We start from the raw sequence: 21,246 nt of genomic DNA, 5'->3' as shown, positions 1-21,246 counted from the left end.
TGCCGGACTGGGAAGTGGGCACTGCCAACTGGGAACCGGTTGCAAACTGGGCTTTGTGGGCTAGAAGGCAGCTGCGGACCGGGAATTGGGATGCCGGACTGGGAAGCGGGCACTGCCAACTGGGAACCGGTTGCAAACTGGGCTTTGTGGGCTAGAAGGCAGCTGCGGACCGGGAATTGGGATGCCGGACTGGGAAGCGGGCACTGCCAACTGGGAACCGGTTGCAAACTGGGCTTTGTGGGCTAGAAGGCAGCTGCGGACCGGGAATTGGGATGCTGGACTGGGAAGCGGGCACTGCCAACTGGGAACCGGTTGCAAACTGGGCTTTGTGGGCTAGAAGGCAGCTGCGGACTGGGAATTGGGATGCTGGACTGGGAAGCGGGCACTGCCAACTGGGAACCAGTTGCAAACTGGGTTTTGCTGCCCGCTGAGCGGCAGCAAACGGGCATTTGCAAACTGGGCAAACCTAATTTTCAGGTGAACTGGTGAGAATTTGGGCAAATCGGCTGCAAACTGGTGGAGTGGGGTTTGTTTTGTTTTCTCCCCCCCCCCTTTTGGGACTCCTGTGAATGAACTGGAGAGAAATCAGGGATTTTTCCACCTTTTTTTATTTCCCAGCCCATCTCCTCTGCCCTGACCACGGCGGGGGGGGGGGGGGGGGAGCTGCAAAAATTGGGTCTGAAAACACCCGTTTTGGGCACAGCATCCCAAGAACCCCCATGTGGAGGCTCAACACCCCCCCCCACGCCCCCCCCCCCCCCCCAGGTTTTTGTAGCAGGAATGAGGGTGCAGAAATCGCTCCGGGAGGGAGATAACACACAACCCCACCCCCCCCCACACCCCCCGGGGGGGGGGGGGGCAAGTGAATAAATACAAAGCAGCCAAAACTGGGGGGTTTCACAGAAAAACAGAGCCCGGAGGGGGTGAGAGCAAGCCCGACCCTGGGGGGGGTAGGGAGGGGGTGTGTTAATTGGATTTAAATACACCCCCGCCCCCCCCCCGGGGTGTTTTCAACGCCCTGGGGGGGGGTAATCCTTCCAGGGGGGGGTGTCTAATCCGCCTAGGGGGGGCTTTTAATCCTCCGGGGGGGTGTGGGGTGTGTGTGTGTGTGTGTGTGTGTGTGTGTGTGTTAATCCTCCCAAGGGGGGGGTATTTAATCTGCCGGGGGGGGGGGTGTGTGTGTGTGTGTGTTAATCCTCCTGAGGGGAATTTAATCACCTGGGGGAGGGAAATAAGCATCCTCGGGGGGATTAAATCCTCCTGGGGGGGGAATTTAAGCCTCCCGGGGGGGTTTAATCATCCGGGGGGGGGGAAGGGATTTAATCTTCCTACGGGAGGTTAATCCTCCCACGGGGGTTTAATTCGGGGGGGGGTGTGTGTGTTAATCCTTCCCTGGGGTGGGTTTAATTCCCTGGGGGGGGGTGTGGGGGTGTGTGTGTGATCCTCCTGGAGCGGGCTTTAATCCCCCCCAGGGTGGGTTTAATTCTCCATGGGGAAGTCTGATCCTCCTGGAGGGGGGGGGGGTTAATTATCCTGGGGGGTGGGGGGGTGGGGTGTGTCTGATCCTCTGGGGGGGGGGGGATGGTTTAATGCCCCCCCAGGGTGGGTTTTAATTGTCCATGGGGAAGTCTGATCCTCCTGGAGGGGGGGTTTAATCACCCCTCAGGGTGGTTTTAATCCCTGCCCCAAGGTGGTTCTGACCCCCCCCAAGGGATATTTTCCCACCCCATCCCTGGTTCCCTGGGGGGGGGGGAGGGGGGGGGGGGGGGAAGATGATAATGCCCCCCCCCCCCCCCCAACCTTCCCCAGCCCGTCACTTCTCGGGGGGCTCCTCGGGGACGATCTCCACCTCCAGGCGCCCCACGTAGAGGGAGAGGGCGCAGAGCCAGAGCAGGGCCAGCAGGGCGGCGGCGGCGGCGTTGGCAGCGGCCGTGGGCGCCGGCAGCATCATCGGCCGCCGCAGCAGCAGCAGGTTGAGCAGGTAAGAGCCGGCCCCGTAGGACACGCACACCCCCCCCAGGATGAAAAAGCCTAAAAGAAAGGAGAAATAAACCCCCCCCCCCCAAACAGAACCTGGTTAGAACGTTCGGGGAGGAGGGACCGGGTGGGGTTTGTCACTGGAATGAGAAATGCACAAAACGTGGCAAAATTGGGCAAAGTTAGGGTCCCAAAGGGCCACCGACCCTAAAAATAGAGGAAATGGCCCCATAATTTGCCTGAAATGGGCACCCAGGGAGTGGGGGAGGGGGGATGCCAGGGATTTGGGGGATTTTGGTTGGTTTTGGGGTGCAGGGAGGGGGCGGGGGGCACGATGCAGCGGTGGGTGTCCCCAGGGATGGGTGGGTGCCCCAGGCAGGGAGAGTGTCCCCAGGGGGGATGGGTGTCCCCAGGGGAGGTGTGTCCCCCCCCGGGTGGGCGGGCACCCTCGGGGTGGGGGTCTCAGGGGGAAACGGGTGGCCTTGGAGCAGGGGGGTGTTCCCGAGAGGGTAAAGGACTGTCCCTGGGGGTGCGGGTGTCCCCAGGCGACTGTCACCGGGGGGGGTGTTGGGTGTCCCCAAGGGTGCGGGTGTCCCCAGGCGACTGTCACTGGGGGGGGGGGGGGCGGGGGTTGGGTGTCCCCAAGGGTGCGGGTGTCCCCAGGTGGCTGTCAGCAGGGAGGGGGGGGAAGGGGTTGGGTGTCCCCAAGGGTGGGGGTGTCCCCAGGATGTCCCCCACCCCGTGTCCCCACCGTAGGCGGCGTCGCGCCCGGTGTCGCTCTGGACGTAGGAGATGACGCCGACGCCGGTGGCCAGGAGCCCGTTACGGAACCAGGAGAGGAGACCTGGGGGGGGGGGGGGAAGGGGAGGGGGTCAGAGGGGAGGGGGACCCCGGTCCCCCACCCCCCGCCGTAGCCCCGCCCCCGCCGTAGCCCCGCCCCCGCCGCGGCTCCGCCCCTCACCGCCCTCCAGCGCCTTCCGCAGCAGCCAGGCGTCCGCCCGCTCCAGGTCGGAGGCGGCGGGGGGCGGCGGGGCCCGGCCCAGGCTGTACCGGGGCCCCCGCAGCCTCCGCAGCGCCGCCGCCGCCGCCCGCCCCGCGCCGCCCCACCAGCCCATGGCGGCCCCGCCGCCGCCCGCCTCTTCCTCACCGGCGCCGCCGCCGCCGCGCCGCGCCCATTGGACGCCGCACCCGCCGCTCACCGCGGGCCGCCGCGCCCATTGGCGGAGCCGCGCGTCCGTCGCCCCGCCCCGCCCCGCGCGGATGATGGCGAGCGGCCATTGGCCGGCGCGCCGCGTCCCGCCCCCCCGCGGAGCGGAAGAAGCGTCTCTATTGGTCAGGCGCGAGATACGTCGGGAAGAAACGTCCCGGAAACCCGGAAGCTCCCGCCTCAGCCCCGACTCGCACCCGCGGGGGAACAAAAAATGTCCAAAACACAGTTTTTCACCTCAAAACGCCACTTTATGAAGCGGGGCCGACCCGCCGGTGCCCCCCGGGAGCGAGTGTGGAGGGGACACACGGCGGGGGCCCCCCGGGACGGTGCGGGGGGGGGCGGCGCTGCGGAGGCTGTGGGAAGGGAGGAAACAGCGTTCGGTCAGCGGGGAGGGGACGGTACCGAGGGGAGGGCGGTACCGGGGGGGAGGGGCCTCGGTACCGGCGGTTCGTTATGGCAGGGTCGCCCCGGTTCCACTCACCCGCCCGGCCGCCGCTTCCGGCCCCGCCTCCTCCTCCTCAGCGCGCCCGCCCATTGGCTGCAGCACACAACAGGCCCCGCCCCCTCCAGGAGAGAGGGGGCGTAACCCAACCTCGAGCCCCGCCCCCTCCGCCAGGGATTGGGCGGCCGGGACAGGCAGCCCCCGCCCATTGGTCGCAGCACGCACGAGGACCCGCCCCCCCCACGCGCACGGGGAAGGGGCGTGGCCGGCGGGGAAGCCCCGCCCCCACGAGCGCGCAGAGGGGACGGGGAGGGGGGGAAGGGGGGGTCCCGGGGGGGCGGATTTTGGGGCATTTTCGGGTGAAACCAGCGCTCGCGTGCGCTGCGGGGGGAGGGGCCAGGGCTGGGGTGGGGGGAGGGGCACCCCGAAACAAGGGAAACCCCAGGGATTTGGGGCCGTGCGCTCCCCACACACCCCCATTCCGCCCCCTCCCCCCGCGGCGTCCCCCCCGTGTCCCCTCACAGCTCGTCTTCCAGGCCATAGTCCTCCTCGGGGAAGTCCCCGGGGGTGACGCTCTGGGGCTTGACGAAGGCGCCGTACTTGGGCTGGCACTCGAAATACCGGCGGCCGCCCACGCTGCGGGGGGGAGAGAGAGAGCTTGGGGCGGGGGGGGGGCCAAGGACCTCCCCGAAAGAGGGGGCACCTTGGGGACGCTCTGGGGACCCTACCTGCCATCGTGCTTGCCCAGCGGCTCGTCGTAGCGGACGCCCACCCAGTATCCCGGCTTGAAGTCAGTCTGGCCTGCGGGGAGGGAGGGCGTCGGTGCCCGAGGGGGGAAGCCGGGGACAAAGCGGGGGCGTTTGGGGACAGGTCGGGGACACCTACCCACGTACATGACGGTGGCCCGCTTGCAGGGCTGTCCCGGCACCCGGACCTGGCAGCGGGCACCCAGGGGGATGGTGGCCGCCATGGCCGCTTCCTGCGCCTGGCGCTGCTGCTGCTCGGCCGCCCGACGCTGTGTCCCCTCCGCGTCGTAACGTCCCCACTGCCGCTGGCGCAGGAAGGACCGCAGCGTCTCTGGGGGACACCACAGGGACACCGGGCTGGCACCACAGTGGAGCGGTCCCCAGCAGAGGTTGGGGACACAAGTGAGGACAGGGGACATCTTCTCGGGTGGGGGGGACAGGGCAGGGATAGTAGCAATGTCACCATGGTGGACAAGGGATGGCCACCTGAACAAGGGATGGCCAGTGGGGACAGGGAGAGCGTCACCATGGGGGACAGGATGCTCACCTCAATAAGGGGGACAGTGACACAGTGGGGACAGGGAGAGTGTCACCTCAACCAGGAGGGTGGTGACACAGTGGGGATGAGGACAGTGTCCCCTCAACTGGGGGTATGGTGACACAGTGGGGAGGAGAGCGTCACCATGGGGGACAGGGGATGGTCACCTCAACCAGGAGAACAGTGATGTAGTGGGGACAGAGAGAGTGCCACCACGGGGGACAGGATGGTGACCTCGGTGAGGCAGTGAGGTGCCACCACAGGAGAAAGAAGAGTAGGGGCGTCCCCTCGGGGTAGGGGAACTGACACCGAGGGGCCACCCAGACAGAGGGGACATCCCCAGGGAGGGGGAGGTGGCCCGTGGGGACATTGGTGTCACCTGGCCGCTTGTCGTAGTCACTGTCGGCGATCTGGTACTTCTCCACCTGTGACACGTCCTCGTACTCCCCGATGCGTGCCCCACTCCGGTCAATCACCTGCAGGGGGGGAAGCCGGGGGGTTACGGGATGGGACGGGGAAGGGGGGGGGCCTTCCCCGAGGAGGGGGGGGGCGTCGTTTTGGGGTGAGAAAAGGGGGATGGGGACATACGTGGACGCGGCAGCCGTCAGCCACGGGGTAGGAGCCCAGCAGGGCCTCGTCGCAGTCCAGTCGGCCCAGCAGCTCCTCCCGGGCGCTGTAGAGCTCCAGGTCCATGCAGGAGGCCGGGCTGCCCACCACCAGCTCCAGTTTGCACTGGGAACAGCACGGGGGAGGGGGCGGTCGGTGGCGGGATCCGGCCCTGGGCTAGTCCCGGTCCCAAGGGATCGCAGGGCGGGGGGAAGGAGGCCGGGCCGGCAGCAGGGGGTGCTCCCCGGCCCCGGGCCCCTCTCCGGGCAGGGCCGGGGGGATGAGGGGGGAAGGGGGAAGGGGGGGAAACTCGGGGGGGGGTGGAGGGGAGGGCGGTTCCCTCATCCCCCTTGAGGAGGGGGCGGTCCCGGTCCCCACCGGGGGAAGGAGGAGCAGGAGCGTGAGGAGGGGCCCGGAGGGGGAGGGGCCCGGAGGGGGAGGCGGGGCCGGTCGGGGCCCGGCCCGCGAGGGCGGAGGCCGGGGAGGGCCCCGGTGCCGGTACCTTGAACTCGGCGATGGTGAGGCCGGTGCTGTACCGCTTGAGGGCGCGGAAGGAGTTGAGGCTGCTGCTCACCGACAGCGACACGGAGCCGGCCCCGAGCCCCAGGCCCAGCCCGGCCCCGGCCTCCGCCGCCGCCGCCTTCATCCCGCCCGTCGCCGCTTCTGGAACCTTCGGCCCGCCCCGCGCGCGCGCTCCGCCCCCGCCCCCCGGCCAATCGGCGCCGCCGGCCCGCCCCCGCGCGCAGCGGGCCAGCCAATGGCGAGGGACGCGCCTCCCGCCCCGCCCGCCAATAGGGACGCGCTCGGGAGGAAGGGGCGGGGCCGGCGCACGCTCCGCCGGCTGGGTTTGTCCCCGCGCGGCCGCCGTCGGGGGCCGCTCTGCGCGTGCGCGGGGCCGCCATGGAGGCGGAGGGGGGGTACGAGCCGGGCTTCGTGGGGATCCGCTTCTGCCAGGAGTGGTGAGGAGCTGCACCCCCCACCCCCCCGGGACCCTCCCTGCCCCCCCGCCTCGGGGCTCCCCGATACTCTCCGGGCTCCTCAGACACCCCCGGTTCTCCCTTGACACCCCATGGATTCCCCGCTCCTCCTCTCGGTCCCCCCGGGACTCTCCGATGGTCCCTCGCCCCCTCCCGGGCCCCACAGAGGCCCCCCCAAACCCTTCTCGTGCCCCCGATGTCCCCCAGAGACCCCAACCCCTTCCCAGCCCCCACCCCCACAGAGACCCCCCAGCCCCTTCTCAGTGCCCCCCCCGATACCCCCTCAGTCCCTTCCCCGAGCCCCCCCGATACCTCTGAGACCCCCCCGAGGACCCCCAAGAGCCCCCCAGGCCATCAGATACCCCCTGGTTCCCCTAGTCCCGGACCCCCCAGATACCACCCCCCCAAACCACTCTTCGACACCCCCCGGGGCCCCCCAGCTCCCCCTCCCCTGGGATGTGGCCCCGGGACCTCCCCCGAAGACCCCCCCCAGTGACGCTCCCCGTGTGTGTGTGTGTGTCCCCAGCAACAACATGCTGTACCCCAAGGAGGACAAGGAGAACCGGATCCTGCTCTACGCTGTGAGTGCCCCCCCCGGCCCCAGCCTGGCACTGGGACCAGTGCTGGGGATGTACTGGGACCAGTCCCACCGTGATAGCGGGCTGTGCCCACCATCACAGCCCCCACTGGGGCACTGGGGCCAGTCCCGGCGCCTTGATGGGGCCGTTCTCCCCGCCCCAGTTTGGCACTGGGGCCGGTCCCGGCGCCTTGATGGGGCCGTTCTCCCCGCCCCAGTTTGGCACTGGGACCAGTCCGTAACCCCCAGCTCTTCCCCCAGTGCCGCAACTGTGACTACCAGCAAGAGGCCGACAACAGCTGCATCTACGTCAACAAGATCACCCACGAAGTGGAGTGAGTTCGTTACCGGAACGAGTTCGTTAGCGCTCCCGGACGCTTGGGTCCTGGTCGCAGCATTTCCTATCCCTGGGAAAACCAATTAAAAAGATGTGGTGGGGTAATTAATAAGAAGCTAATTAGCAAAGTAGGAATTAGAGTAGCTAATAGGGAGAGGTAGGGGGTGAGTGATTAATAAGGGAAGATGAGTGAAGGGCAATTAATGGGGGCAATTAATAAGGGAGAGCAGTTCTTGGGTACTTAATAATTAGTAAAGAGATAATTGAGGTAGTTAATAAACGATTGAGGGGCAACTGGTGGATAATTAATAAAGGGAGGCAACAAGGGAGAATAATTCAAAAGTGCTTAATGTGGGGGTGATAATAGAGATAATTATTAGGGGGAATTAATCAGACAGGTGCCAGGATAATTAATAGCCTGGGGGTAATTAAGGCTTATTAACGCCCCGGGTTGTCTCCTTACAGCGAGCTCACGCAGATCATTGCCGACGTCTCCCAGGACCCCACGCTGCCCCGCACCGAGGACCACCCCTGCCAGAAGTGAGTGGGGACGTCCCCCGGGGTGGGGCTGGGGGCTCTTGGGGATGCGTGGGGACCCCCATGGGGACATCGCTACCCCCACCCTGCTCCAGTGTGTGTCCCCTTGGGTCTCCTGTGCCCTCCCCGGCTCCAGGGGCTCTCAGGTGTTCCCCCTGTGGCTCCCCCCTATGGTCCCCTCCCCATGGGGCTCTGATGTCGTCCCCCCCCCGTAGCTCCAATGTCCCCCATGGGACTCTTATGCTCCCCCCCTTGTCACCGCTGCCTCCCCTCTTCCCCAGGTGCGGGCACAAGGAGGCCGTATTCTTCCAGTCGCACAGTGCCAGAGCTGAGGTGAGGTGTGTCCCCCGAGCCTTGTGCCCCCCCAAAAGCTGTCACTCTTGTCCTTCCCCCGTCATGACCCCCACCTCTTCCTGCCCCCCCAGGATGCCATGAGGCTCTACTACGTCTGCACAGCCCCGCACTGTGGCCACCGCTGGACCGAGTGATGGTGCCTGGAGATGCTCTCAGTCCCCAACCCCCCCCCCAGATCACGGCTCTTGCCACAAAACCTGCCCCCACCCCCCCAGCCCCGTGCCCCCAACCTCGGGTCTGTCTCCCCGCCCCGTACCCGCTGGGGGCGTCTTTTTGTGGCAATAATGGTTATTTTTGGCAGTGGGGTATGTTGGTGGCTCTGTGGGGTTTGGGGGGGCTGCTGGGGGGAGCAACACTGGACTGGGGGCGGCTTTGGCGGGGGGGGGGGCTGTCCCCAGTGGGGATGTCACAGCTGCGGGGCTGAAATCGTCTGTAGTGGCCCCCAAATCACACGGGACAGGCCCCAAATCGCATCCCCGGTACCCCAAAAATGCCCCACTGGGCCTCGAATTGCAGCCGTGGGACCCCATATTGTCCCCAGTGGGGCCCTAAGTCCTAACCCCAGTGCCCCACATCACCCCATAGCAGCCTCAGGTGCCCCCACCCAGGCTCTACCTCACCTCACTGCGCCCCAGTTTGCATCCCCAGTGCCCCCAGTTGCCCACAACGGGCCCTATATTGAAGTCCTGGTGCCCTACATTGCCTTATTGGGCCCCAAATTGCTCTCTGGGGATCCCAAATCGCCCCCCCTATGTCTCAAATCGCTCCATCAAGCCTTGACTTGCCCAAAAGCTCCTTCCCCTCTATCCCAAATTGCCCGGTTGGGCCCTGAATCACACCCTTCCCCCCCCCCGCAGGTCCCCTGACCCACCCTCCAGCCACCCCCATGTCTCCTCACCACCCCCCAGATTGCTGCCCGGGGCACCCCAGTGTCCTGCGGCCCCGTGGAGGCCTCGGAGGTACCAGCGAGGTTGTTGGGGGCTGAATGCACCGACCCCAAACCCCTTCGCTTTGCTTCAAACACATTTATTATTATTTTAAAAAAAACCCTTTAACACAGCCGCTGCCCGCGGCGGGGACAGGGTTGGGGCTGGGAGGGGACATGGGTGTTTGGGGGGCTCTAAGCAGGAAACCAGAGAAAAACATACATCCGAGAGCTCCAAAAATGCTTAAAGCTTACAGAATTGCCTAAAAAAACCCCCAAACACCACCAACCCCAAAACTTAACTGGGGGGGGGGGGGGGTGGTGGTGTCAGTGCCCCGATACCTCAGTGTGAAGCGTTTCAGGGGTGCTGCCCTCCAGCCTCCGGGTGGTCTCCAGGGGCAGGTCGGAGCAGAGCAGCCCCAGGGTCTGGGGGTCCCTTGGGGACATGGGGGACAGTGCAGGAGCGCAGCTCGGCTTCCATCCAGTGGCAAAGGCTTTCCAGTGCCGTCCTGGCCTCGGTGGCCTCGGCGCAGAGGGTCATCTGCGGGAGGGTGTCCCATCGTCACCCCGGGTCTTCACCCGGTGGTTGAACTGCTCCCCTGGCGCCTCAGCTCGGAAATGAGGCTTTTTTTTTGAGCATCTGACGCCATGGATGTGGGCAAAATTCGCCAGGGGTTGGTACAGGGGAGGGGGAAGCATCAAATGGCACCCCCCGGATGCTGTGAATTGGGGGTTCCCCCCCACAGAGGGAGGCACCGACCTGAGTGTAGAGCCCCAGTGTCTCCTGGAACTGGGTCTGCAGCAGCCGCAGGGCCCTGGCGAAGGTCTCGTCCCGGAGCTGGGATCCTGCGGGCACCGCGGCCGGGGTCAGCCCTCTCCCCCCTCCTCTGGGAGCGGACAAAAATCTGCCCCATCCCGGAGGGGGTCTGGGGGCAAAGGAAGCCCCTCAGATGCTCACCAGTGGGTTTGCCGCCCTTGGAGCCTGTTTCCTCTCCTGTTTCCCAAGGTTTTTCATCCAGCAATTCCTAAAAAGTTGACGGAAGCGCCGCTGAGCCCAGCAAGAGGCGTGAAAACGCCTTTTTTTGTATTTCTCCCAAAGGTTTCCCCCTCCCTGAGGCAGAACACCAACTCACCTCCGGTTGCTGCAGCTCCTCGGCTGTTTTGGGGCTCTGTGGCCGGGGCCGTGCCCGCGGGGGGAAGGCAGCCACCAGCCTGTGGGATGAGAGACAGGGTCGGGAGCGGGAAACCCCATCCCGGACGGACAGACAGCCGAACAGACACGGGACCCGCCGCCCACCTGCTGTTCTTCTGGCAGCGGGCGAGGAACCGGGCGGAAATGCTCAAGCGCGGGTTAAAAAAGAAGGTTTTTTCCTCATCCCCAGTTTCGGGCGGTTTCAGATCCTTCAAGGAACCGTCGAACCTATCTGTGGGGAGTGGGGGGGCGTCAGCTCAGCCACCGCCGGGATCCGGCTGTGCCAAAGGCGCTGGCATCGGCCACCCACGGTTCCTCCCGTTACCTTCGGCGTCTGCCAGCGTCTGGAAGTGCTGCCTGAGGTACTTCTCCTGCTCGGGGGTCTGGGGCAGAGAGCTGCTGGCTGGCAGGTTCTCCTCTGGCTCCTCCGATGACTCCTCGTCTGCTGGGATGGGGACAGACAGCAACCCCACCCCCCCCCCCCAACGGGCATTAGTACCGGGCGGTTTTTATTCTGAGTGCCGCCCCCCCCCCGCAAGAGAGATAAACCCGCCCCCAAGCTTTTCAAGCACCAGCAAAGCTGGTGCCATCCCAGAGCTCCAGCCGCGCTCCCGGCGTTACCTTCCTGCTGGCAGCGAGGAGTCGGTGAAAAGCAGGATGAGGCGTCCTCCCAGTAGAGCTCCGGCTCCTCCGGGATCGCAGGGCGCAGCGACAGCTCCGTCACATGTGGCCTTGGGGGAAGGAAGGGGAGCGGGTCAGGGATGGCCAAGCACCGGGTGTGCCCTCGCCCACGTTCAGGGGCTCGGCTGGGATGAGGTTTGTGGGAAAGTAACAGAAAATCAGTGAGGGGGGGCGTGGGAGGCTGGAAAACACATCTGTCGCGCTAATCGTTTAGTTGCGTGTGCTCGACAAGAACATCTGCACTTGGATAACAGCCTGTGATGGACTCGGGGGCACCTCATCGAACGCGTGTGAGATGTTGAAGATCAAAGCCCAGTGGGAAACTCTGCCCGCCTGAATCCTTCAAATCCGGGCAAGAAGAGCGAGTCTGAGCTCTCGCTTAACGAGGACTCTCTCGCTCTGCGGCGTCTGCCTCTGCCCAGGTGCTGCTGCAGAGATGCCCTCACCCGTGAGGTATCGAGATTCAATTTGTTCTTTGCCTTTCATCTGTGGTTTTGTGGTTGTTCCTGCATCGGCTCCTGCGAGGTGAAGTCACTGTGGGAAGCTCCCAGGCTTTTTGGCGAGGGAACGCGGAGCAAGCGTGAATCCGATGTGAGACTGTATCGGCAGTGGCTTATCTTCCACTGGTGGCACTGGCCTTGGGCAGGAGAGCAGCCCGAGCAGTGTCCTCGTTTGCAAAGGCAATTAGACAAGAGCTGTGCACCTCGTTTATCAGGCGGAGGCCAGGACAGATGGCTGGAATCAGCCTGGAGGGCGGCCGAGGCCCCACAGCTCGATGTTGTTCCGGGAAAGCCAGGAGAGCCACCAAGCCCCTGTACCCAACACCAAGGTCCCCTGTTCTGCCTTGACCGACAACGCAACAAGCCTCGTTAAGAGTTAATTGGCACAAGATAAATGACTTAGTCCCACCTCACCAAAAGTATGAATCTGGCATTTAGAATCTGGCGTTTGGAGGAGAATTCCCACCACCGGAGGGTTCGCCAGGCCTGGACTCTCCCCTCCCTCTTTGGGGAGCCTCCCGCTGTGTGGGATGTCACCCAGGGAAATATTGTTAACGAAAGCGCTGAACTATTAAGTGGAGCTCCCCTTCTGCTGTGAGTGCGTTTATCAATGGCGAGTCCGAGTTTGTTACATCTGTCACCTTAACGAGTCATTTATCTTTCCAGCTTTGCGAGCCCATCTCGGTGGAAGCCCTTGGCTGGCTCTGAAACGGGCCAACGCCGACTCTGGTCGGTGGCTGCACCCGAGATCCTTTGGACACAAACTATTGACCGGGTCTAGGACCCCTCTCTGAGGAGCTTGGAAAGAAGGGGGTCCCCTCCAAACCTTGCCTGCACAGGAGGGGGCTTCCCTCAGCCACAGATCAGACTTCTAACCCAATGCTCGTGCCCGAAAAGTTTCCCTGCTCTGACCCCAAAGGCACCAACCTTCTTGTCTCCGTCACGCACAGCTCCTCTGGTGATTCCCGTCCCCCGGTGGTCTCCTTGTCCCAGAGGAGCTGGGAGAGCTGGAAGTCCTCGGTGAGGTCGCCGGGAGAGCTCTCCGCCTGCCAGAGACAGGGAGCTGATGTCTGTAGCCAGATTTTTCCCAGAAAGAGAGAGAAGAATCTCCAGGGAGGGTGCGGGGTCCAGCCCCACCACTGACCGCTGAAAGCAGATGTTCCAGGCTGCCTGACCGGAGCTCTGGGTCGCCCCCGAGGTGGGGTTTGAGAGGGGTGAAGTCGAGGGGATCCCCCTCTGGCAGGGTCTTGATGGGGCCCCTCTCAGCGCACTCTGCCCATCGCCCCTGTGGCCGGTAGCTCCAGCGGGGGCCGGTGGCCACCTTGTCCCCCTCCTCCACCTCTCCCAGCTGGAAAAGGGGAGAGAGAAGAAGGGAGATGCGGTAGAGATGGAGCAAAGGGACCTTTCTTCAGCCCCGTTAAATTAAATTAAATTACCAGCCTTACCAGCCTCTTTGCCCACATGGGCAGCCTGCCGTTGGTCAGGATGGATGCTGGAGCTGGGGGGGGAAGAGCGGGGTCAGGAGCAGAGAACAGGGTGTACCCCCTCAGGGGGCAGAAAACAGGGTGCAGCTGCAGAGGGACCCTGTCCCCCAACGCACGTGACTCTGAGTCCTCCTTGGAGGGGGTCTGCAGGGACGAGACATCGTCTTGCTCCTCCTCAGGGGCTGCCGTCCCAGCAGGGATGGAGACGTAGGTCTCCCGCCTGGAGGAGTGGAGAACGGTGGGGCCCCCGAGCTCCCTCCTGCCCCCAAAAGCCAAAACTGAGGTGGGACATGGGGACGAGGGGCTTTTCCCGGTACCTGAGTGGCACTGGGGCACCAGGCTCCTTTCCCAGCTGCGGCAGATTGAGCTCCACCAAGTGCTGCCTCATGCTGCTGGGGATTTCAAGGCCCAGGTGCCAAATAAAGACGCAGCTGGGGGTAGAAAGGCGGGGGGGGGGAGGGGGGTCAGGCCCCCAGATTTTGGATTCGGAGGGGCTTTTCCTAAATCCCTCAATTAATTTAATCCACCAGAGCCCTCCAGCACTGCCTCCACCCCCCCCAGTGCTCTCTACAGCAAATTCTTCTCCCATTGTGTCTTGCGAGGTCTGACTGTTTCTTCGCTCCGCCGGCCCCTACCTGTCTCCCGAGACGGTGATGAGGTGCCTGCAGTCGTAGGTGAACCGCATCCCTGTGACTATTTCTGTGCCAAAGAGAAGGAAAGGTTGAGGGGGGGGGCGGCATTGCTTGTGACCCCCCTGCGCTCATTTAGGACGTTTAAGTGACATAGTGGAGCGTTTCTGGGGGGCTTCCCGGCCAAATGGGGGACAGGCAGGGGCAGGCACAGCACTGAGGGATTCTCCTCTGTGTTTATCCCTTTCCCTGGGCAGCTCCTGGGCTTCCGAGAGGAACCAAACCTGAATGGCCGAACATTGTGGCCACACACTCCCCGGAGTGGAAGTCCATGAGGGCGATGCTCTTGTCGGAGCAGCTCGTGGCCAGGAAGGTGCCCGAGGGATCCAGCTGCACCTGGGCGAGAGGAGCGGTGGGGTCAGGCTCAGCCCCGGCTCACGAGGGTGAGCAGAACCCAGCAACTTTGTAGGAGCACGTTAGGATTTGGGTTGAAGGGACCTGCAAAGCCCACCCAGTGCCAGCCCCTGCCATGGGCAGGGACACCTCCCACCAGACCAGGTTGCTCAAAGTCCCATCCAACCTGGCCTTGAACCCCTCCAGGGATGGGGCAGCCACAGCTTCTCTGGGCAACCTGGGCCAGGCTCTCACCACCCTCACAGCAAAGAATTGCTTCCTCGTGTCCAACCGAACCCACCCTCTGGCAGTTCAAAGCTGTCGCCCCTTGTCCTGTCCCCGCAGCCCCTGCTCAAGGTCTCTCTCCGTCTTTCCTACACCCCTTCAGGTACTGAACGGCTGCAGCGAGGTCTCCGTCTCCTCTCCAGGCTGACCAGCCCCAGCTCCCTCAGCCTCTCCGCACCAGAGCTGCTCCAGCTCTCGGACCATCCCCGGGGCCTGCTCCGGACCCGCTCGAGCAGGTCCCTGACTGACTTGTGCCAGGGACCCCACAGCTGGACGCAGGGGGGTCTCAGCGCAGCAGAGGGGGAGAATCCCCTCCCTCGACCTGCAGCCCAGGAGACGCTCGGCTTCCTGGGCTGCCAGCGCACGTTGCCGGCTCAGGTCCCATGTGCCACCCACCAGTGTCCCCAAGTCCTTCTCTGCAGGGCTGCTCTCCATCCATCCGTCCATCCATCCCTCCTTCGCTCCGTCCCTCCTTCCCTCCCTTCTCCAGCCTGTATCAGGATGGGGGTTGCCCTCACCCAGCTGCAGGACCTTGCGCTCGGCCTTGTTGAACCTCATGAGGTTCCCATTGGCCACAGTCTCCAGGTGCCTCTGGATGGCAGCGACTTCCCTTGAGGGTACCGACGGCTCATCCCCAAGCCCCTCAGACCATCCTGCCCCGCTGCAGCCCCCTCCTGCACCTGGGGGAGCTGCTGCTGACACCCCGATGGCCGACGTGTGGTGGAAATTGCTCTCTTACCTTCAGCACGGAGCCCTCGTCCCCTTGTGAGCCCTTGTAGCAGCGCTTCAGCTTCCCGCTGGCCGTGCTGTAGACCCTGCATGAGGAGCGGGACGTGACCACAAGCCCCCAAGGGACAGCGGTAGACCCTGCATGAGGAGCGGGAGGTGACCACAAGCCCCCAAGGGACAGCGGGGACAGCAGGAGAAAGGTGGCATGGAAAAGCCCCTTCACCTGACGTTTCTGTCCTGGCAGGCGACAGCGACGTGTTTCTGCACGATGTCGATGTCCATGTCGTAGAGGGTGGTTTTCTCAGCAACGTGATGCGTCCTAACGAAATTGAAGCCATCTGGGAGCTGCAGGGAGACGGGAGAGACACCTTGCCTTCTCGCCTCTCCAGTTTTTGGGGAGAAAGAGCAGATCTCCACAGAGATACCACCAACCCACCTTTTGAGCGTTGCGGAAATAAATACTTTTATCAGCGCCGCAGCTTATCAGCTGAACATCTCCGTTGCCTGAGCAGAGAGAGCACAGGGAAAGGCGATCAGGGATCGCATCCATTCCAAATTCACCACTGAGTCGATCCAAAAAATGCTTCTTTATGAATGAATCCATAAAAAACCGATTCTTTTAAGAACCAGACACCATCCAAGGGTGGGATCCCCCTGCTATGGGTCCCCCCCCGACGGATGGCTTGGTGCTCTTTGTCTGGAGATGCCTGTTTTCTACCAAGGAGCCCCCTCTACCTCAGACATTGAAGGTTATGTCCATAAATCCGGAGAGAAAAACCCTGTCTTCAAGGCAGAACAAGGCGAAAGGCAGCCCGACGTCGGGGGAGGGGGGATTTGGGTGCAATTCCACCACCTACCAGCAAATTTGACCGATGTTATGGCTGAGGAGTGATCGTCCAGAGTTTGCTCCAGCTTGTAGTTCTTGTCTACGTTCAAGACATGGATCAGCCTGTCCCTGCTCGCCGAAGCCAGCAGCGCTGCTCCTGGAGGCGATGGAGAAGAGGGTGTTAAAATAGCGGTTTTGTGGTGTCTTGCGGGCATCACTGTCGGGATGAAGCCTCACCGGTCTCCGGCTTTGAATACTCCAGGCAAAGGACTTCTGAATCGTGAGCCTCCACTTTGGCCACCTCCTGCATGAACCGCAGCTCGTGAATCCTGTGAGGGGAGCGCACCGTAACCAGGGGAGTCAGGCAGGAACGCTGGTGCCGGGGGGGCTTGGGGAGGCCCAGGGAAAAGGTTGAAACGAGTGGTGGGCTTTCGGCTGAGCTGGGTGCCACTTGCCGGAGGGTTCCTCCTCTGTCCCCCGATGCCAGGTACTCCCCATCGGGGCTGACCTGCATCACCCGCACCCCGGATTTGACGTCCAGGTGACTCGGGTTCTCGCTTCGGTCAGTTGGGCTGGAGGAGTCCTGGAGGTGCCGCGTGTCATTGTCCACATAGATGATGTTGCGCAGGGTCTTGGGGCAGGGGGGAGAGGGGACAGTCAGGCCCCTGGCAGGGCACAGGTGGCTCTTTGGGGAGGAGAGGAGCCCACCCACATCACCCAACTGCTTCCAACATCCCTGCTTCATTTTGCCACCCTTCCCGCTCGGGAAACATCAGCATTTCAGAAGCACAACTGTGTCCTTTGGTTGTTCAGACAGAGGTAGCAGGTGCAGGAGGACAGAATGCAGTTTTCCAGGCTCGCTATAATCACCAAAACCCACCAAAAATCACCACTCCTCTCCTGCTCAGGCAACAGCTCTGTCCCCAGAGAGGGAGACCTTCTTGCTCTCTACAACTCCATGAAAGGAGGGTGTAGCCAGGGGGGGTCGGTCTCTTCTCCCAAGGAACAGGCCATGGGACAAGAGAAAATGGCCTCAAGTTGTACCAGGGGAGCTTTAGGATGGATATTAGGAACAATTTCTTCACTGAAAGGGTTGTCAAGCCTTGGAAGAGGCTGCCCAGGGCAGTGCTGGAGTCTCCACCCCTGGAGGTGTCTAAAAGCCGGGCAGACGTGGTGCTGAGGGACATGGGTTAGTGGTGGGTTTTGTCAGTGGATGGTTGGACTTGATGGTATGAAAGGTCCCTTCCCACCTAGACCATTCTATGATTGCATGAAACCTCCAGAAACCTCATTTTCTAGAGACAAATCCTACAAGAGGAGAGCACAGGGAGCTGGTTGAGCTCCCTCAGCTGCCGGGGTGATTCTAGGGGCTGCCTCGAGCGGGGAGGGGGGACGCAGACCCCCACAGTACCGTGCTGTAGGGACAGGCGGAGCTGCCTCCCAGGGTCCAGGCACGGATGGTGTTGTCCGAGGAGCATGTCAGGAAGGAGCCGGGCGGCAGAGGGGGTCTCCCCTCCTCGAATTCGGGGTACACCTGCGGGATCATGTGTCACGGGGAGGGGAAGGAAAGTGGAGCTGTGGGTGCCCCAAATTGCCCCCGTGGGACCCGCTCACCCTCACCTCGATGCTCCAGACGAAGGAGCTGTGGAAAAGGTCCGACCACACCTTCCTGACATCCTGCAGGTCCCTGACATCCCAGACGTAGACACTGTGGTCCTTGTAGACGCAGGAGAGCCAGTGGCGACAGGCGTCGTAGGCCAAGGCGATGGTGTCGGGGTAGTCCAGGTCCATCCGCCTGTGGGGAAGGTGACGGGGTTGGGTCTCATCCCATGGGGGCTGCGTTTTGGAAGGACTGACCTCTTTGGAGCCCACTGAGCGCTCCACCAGAGACAGAATGGGTTTGCAAATAAAACGGTGACTGTATCCCGATATGTGGCCCCAGATCGAAGCGGAATATGAAGCTGTGGGACTCCCTCGTAAGCCTGACACCCCCCTCCCGTCCTCGCCATCCTTCACCCCGGGTGACAAGTCGAACCTATCTTGGCTTAGACCTCCAATCAAGATGAGCAATGGGGTCTGAAACCACGCTGGGCAGTTGAGAGGGGGACACAGGGGCATCCCTGCCTTCCCATCGGCTGTGGGGTACCTTGGCGGGGGATTCCGGGTGACATCCACACCCAGGGGGTGAGGTTTGGGGAGGTCGCTCAGGTAGCGCATGTCACCAGCCCGGAAAACCCTCACGGTGCCTTGGGCGCAGCCGCAGAAGATCAGCTCCTCGCCGAGGCAGAGGCAGTTCGCCAGCGGCACCTGCAGCCATAGCAGGTCAGGTCCGTGCCATGGGGCTTCACCCTGTGGGGGGGTCCCCAGGGTGCCCCCCGTTACCTGCAGAATGATCCATTTCTCCAGCACCCGCTTCTGGTTGAAGCGGCAGAGCAGCCCTGAGGAGGAGATGCAGAAGGTGCTGCCCGACATCCGTCCTCGGCCGCAGGCCACCCCACAGAAGACATTGTCGAGAAGCTCTCCCAGCAGCCCCGAGCGTCCCACCAGCGGCACCGTCTCCGTGACCTGCGAAGAGCAGGGGTAGCGCCCCGTTAATGAGCGTTAACAAAGGAAATGGCTCCCAGCCCTCCAGAGCAGACGTTGGCAGCATCCCCGTGCACCCAGGGGATTTCGCCGGCCGGGGCACCCTCAGCTCCGGGATGCGCCAAAGCACCCGCGGCTCCGAGGTGCAGTACAGAAGGTGCACCCGCCCCAACAAACATCAGATAGAACTGACAAAAACCCACAAAAACCTAACGAAACCCTGAACCCCTTCCCCTTCCCACTTAATGAACCCCTTCCCACCACAGCTCTCCTTCCTGAGAGCCTGAACCTGAGCATTGTCGATGTTTGTCGCAATCTCAAAGCGGTTTAGGTTAGAGTAAAACCGAGTTGGATTTTGTCACCGTCTTGTAAAAATAAATCCTGTTTATTAATGGCTTGGTTTGTTGGCAGGTTCCAGCACTGGGCGGCCGGAGTGAAGTGACATTCAGGTATGAGACAGCATGAATTCTGGGGGGAAAACCTGGCATTTTCTTCAGTTTTTCCTACAGAAATTGCCCACTCCCACATCACATCAGCTTCGGTGATGAGGATTTAAGCAGTGTCCAACCCCAGTCCAGCATCACCGGCCACCTGCGCCCCATGGGACGGCATCAGCAAAGGGCACCTCCTCACCTTCAGCTCCCTCGAGGAGTCCAGGAACCAGAACTTGACGTGGCGGTGGCCCACGGTGACAAAGTAGCTGTCCTCAGAGAAGGACACAGCCACCACTTTGCAGGACACCTTGTTTGATGCCACCAGGGAACCTTTCTGCTCAGAAAGAAAGATGCGGTTGGGTCATGCACAACAAGTGTCACCCCTCAAAAAGGCCGGAGCCATGAGCCACCGTGAGAAAAACGGAAAAGGACCATTTTCCCCCCGACCCCAATTTGGGGAATTTCAAGCCGCTTTGGTGAGAGCTCACCTTCCAGTCCCAAACGTTGACCACCATGTCGTGCGGGTGTCCCACTGACACCAGGTGCTTGCCGCTGGGGGAGAAGGCGACACAAGCCACACCGTGCTTGTGACCATGCAGTGCCGAGACCTGCGCCCGCTCCTTCACATCCCACACGCGGATGGCCGGTCGGTGCCCGTTCTGCCCAGGGAAATTGGCCGTGTGGTGGCGGCTTTCCCCTTCTTGCCAGCCCCCATGGCCACCCGGCAGCTCCTCAAACCCTCACAGTTGTTCCCACCCTCCTTAATTGGGTGGAAACCCCCCCAAAAGCAGGGAAGGAATAATCCTGGCTACTCCATCCTGCTGGCGCCGGGGCGGCCAAAATCAGGGTGTAGGTGACTACAAACAAGTGGGACCCACCTCTCCGGTGACAATGAGCTTCCCATCAGGCGAGAAGGCCAACGCACTCAGGGTTTTCCTGAAAAATATTGGGAGGAAATATACAAGGGAAGAAAAATACTGGAAGCTGGGCAAGCATCACTCCTGAAACACGATGTACAGCACAGCCCGTGTTGGGGGGTACCTGGAGCAGTTTCGGGGTTGTTTGGGGGTACCTGGAGATGTTCAATAGGAGTTTGGGGGGGGTATTTAAGGGTACCTGAAGGAATTCAGGGGGTACTTGGAAGTGTTCAGGAGGAGTTTGGGTGTATCTGGAGGTGTTCAGGGGGTGTCTGGGGGTACCTGGAGGTGTTCAGGAGGTGTCTCTGCGTGTTGTCCCGGGGATTCAGGATGACGACGACGCACCTGGGTGAGAAGGGGGGAGGTTTTTCCCAGGCTGGGATGGAGGTGGGTGCAGAGGGGTGTGGGGGTTCCCCGTGGACACTCACCCGGCAGGGTAGGCGAGCAGCCCAGTGGCTGGGTCGCAGGCCAAGCTGCTGCTGGTCTGGGCCGTGATTCCCAGCACCTTCTCCAGTGTCACCTGGGGAGAGGAGGGAGGACCCCTGGGCGTGGGGCTGGAGGAGGTGGTGGGCGGGGGGAAGTCCTTGGAGGGGGGGGACGGACACGACCCTGAGCCCCCAGGGGTGACCCTGGGGCAGCACCGGGCGCCCATGGGCCCCTCTGTGCCCCCCATCCCCGTGGGGGCACCCCAAAGCACGCCCACCATGGAGACCCCCCCCCAAGTGCTGCCCTCTCCAGGCCCCGCCCTGTAGGACCCAGTCCTGCCCCCTCCTCAGGCTCCGCCCCCACGGGGTCCCCAATCCCGTCCCGTCCCCTCCCCAGGACCCTGCCCCCCCGCCCTGCGTGTCCCTCACTGCCTCCTCCGGGCTCTGCTGCCGCGATCGCCGCCGCGGGTGGAGGAGCGGGGGCGAGTCGGGCCCGGTCCCGCCGCTCGGCACCGCCATGGCCGCGGGCCGCCGCCCGTCACCCGTGCGAACTGCGCGCCGAGAGCCGGCGGCGCCTCCCCATTGGCCGCCGCCCGCGCGCCCGCCTCCCGCCTTCCCCTCTCAGCCAATGGCAGCGCGGCGCCTCAGGGAGGCAGGCTCCGCCCCGCCGGGTCCTGCCACTCAGCGCTGGGCTCGGCCTATAGCGGGGCGGAGCGGCGCTGGCCCCGCCTTTACACTTCCCGAGACCACGGGTTCGAGCCCCGCGGGACCCGAACCCGCTGTCTCGGCACCGCGTATTTCTCGATTATAATCACCGGGGTGATTACCGGTGTGGGGAGCGGCCTGCTCTGCCCCACCGGCGGAGAGCGGAGCCGCGGGGAGCCCCACGGGGGTTCGCCGGGCCGCGTAGGCCTTGTTGCCATGGCGACGGCGGCCCCCCCT

The 21,246-nt window shown here is 63.3% G+C and overlaps 4 protein-coding genes across 4 annotated transcripts; 1 reads left to right on the top strand and 3 right to left on the bottom strand.

Moving 5' to 3' along the window:
* Positions 1-1,813: 1,813 nt before the first annotated feature.
* On the bottom strand, positions 1,814-3,092 carry TMEM160 (transmembrane protein 160). Its single transcript, XM_074165196.1, has 3 exons — positions 2,939-3,092; positions 2,729-2,821; positions 1,814-2,031 (listed from the first exon to the last, which is right to left on the bottom strand). Exons 1-3 carry the CDS (start codon positions 3,090-3,092, stop codon positions 1,814-1,816), a joined length of 465 nt encoding a protein of 154 aa, XP_074021297.1.
* A 326-nt stretch (positions 3,093-3,418) lies between these two features.
* Positions 3,419-6,165, bottom strand: TBCB (tubulin folding cofactor B). The gene is made up of 7 exons (XM_074165189.1): positions 6,022-6,165; positions 5,502-5,645; positions 5,293-5,389; positions 4,515-4,706; positions 4,358-4,430; positions 3,669-4,265; positions 3,419-3,540 (listed from the first exon to the last, which is right to left on the bottom strand). The coding sequence occupies exons 1-6, from the start codon at positions 6,163-6,165 to the stop codon at positions 4,148-4,150; spliced, it is 768 nt and encodes a 255-aa protein (XP_074021290.1). The 3' UTR covers positions 3,419-3,540; positions 3,669-4,147.
* A 232-nt stretch (positions 6,166-6,397) lies between these two features.
* On the top strand, positions 6,398-9,462 carry POLR2I (RNA polymerase II subunit I). Its single transcript, XM_074165170.1, has 6 exons — positions 6,398-6,478; positions 7,023-7,077; positions 7,335-7,408; positions 7,876-7,950; positions 8,229-8,280; positions 8,373-9,462. Exons 1-6 carry the CDS (start codon positions 6,420-6,422, stop codon positions 8,433-8,435), a joined length of 378 nt encoding a protein of 125 aa, XP_074021271.1. The 5' UTR covers positions 6,398-6,419; the 3' UTR covers positions 8,436-9,462.
* A 122-nt stretch (positions 9,463-9,584) lies between these two features.
* WDR62 (WD repeat domain 62) lies at positions 9,585-20,823 on the bottom strand. Its single transcript, XM_074165169.1, is given in 29 exon segments — positions 9,585-9,767; positions 9,987-10,072; positions 10,185-10,251; positions 10,360-10,438; positions 10,524-10,860; positions 11,040-11,149; positions 12,527-12,645; positions 12,744-12,947; positions 13,045-13,097; positions 13,200-13,303; positions 13,401-13,514; positions 13,719-13,782; positions 13,997-14,108; positions 15,130-15,205; positions 15,343-15,464; positions 15,556-15,623; positions 15,977-16,102; positions 16,183-16,274; positions 16,401-16,576; positions 17,357-17,479; positions 17,566-17,740; positions 18,092-18,252; positions 18,328-18,510; positions 19,162-19,296; positions 19,451-19,621; positions 19,841-19,898; positions 20,162-20,224; positions 20,308-20,399; positions 20,734-20,823. Coding segments are annotated over 29 exon segments (3,543 nt in total).
* Positions 20,824-21,246: the final 423 nt, after the last annotated feature.

This window comes from Numenius arquata, chromosome 35 (genome assembly GCF_964106895.1).
Source record: "Numenius arquata chromosome 35, bNumArq3.hap1.1, whole genome shotgun sequence".
NCBI classification, from domain to species: Eukaryota; Metazoa; Chordata; class Aves; order Charadriiformes; family Scolopacidae; genus Numenius; species Numenius arquata.
The sequence above is the reverse complement of the archived record's forward strand: the minus strand, read 5'-3'. Positions and strand labels throughout refer to the sequence as shown.

Excerpts from the sequence above, each read along its gene's own strand:
- TMEM160 (XM_074165196.1), bottom strand. The coding sequence starts at position 3,092 with ATGGGCTGGTGGGGCGGCGCGGGGCGGGCGGCGGCGGCGGCGCTGCGG. Across the intron at positions 2,822-2,938 it reads GCGGAAGGCGCTGGAGGGCG|GTCTCCTCTCCTGGTTCCGT; the intron begins GTGAGGGGCGGA and ends CCCCCCCCCCAG. Across the intron at positions 2,032-2,728 it reads CGGGCGCGACGCCGCCTACG|GCTTTTTCATCCTGGGGGGG; the intron begins GTGGGGACACGG and ends CCTTTCTTTTAG.
- TBCB (XM_074165189.1), bottom strand. The coding sequence starts at position 6,165 with ATGAAGGCGGCGGCGGCGGAGGCCGGGGCCGGGCTGGGCCTGGGGCTC. Across the intron at positions 5,390-5,501 it reads CTGACGGCTGCCGCGTCCAC|GTGATTGACCGGAGTGGGGC; the intron begins GTATGTCCCCAT and ends CCCCCCCTGCAG. Across the intron at positions 4,431-4,514 it reads GGCCACCGTCATGTACGTGG|GCCAGACTGACTTCAAGCCG; the intron begins GTAGGTGTCCCC and ends CCCTCCCCGCAG.
- POLR2I (XM_074165170.1), top strand. The coding sequence starts at position 6,420 with ATGGAGGCGGAGGGGGGGTACGAGCCGGGCTTCGTGGGGATCCGCTTC. Across the intron at positions 7,078-7,334 it reads ACCGGATCCTGCTCTACGCT|TGCCGCAACTGTGACTACCA; the intron begins GTGAGTGCCCCC and ends CTCTTCCCCCAG. Across the intron at positions 7,951-8,228 it reads GAGGACCACCCCTGCCAGAA|GTGCGGGCACAAGGAGGCCG; the intron begins GTGAGTGGGGAC and ends CCTCTTCCCCAG.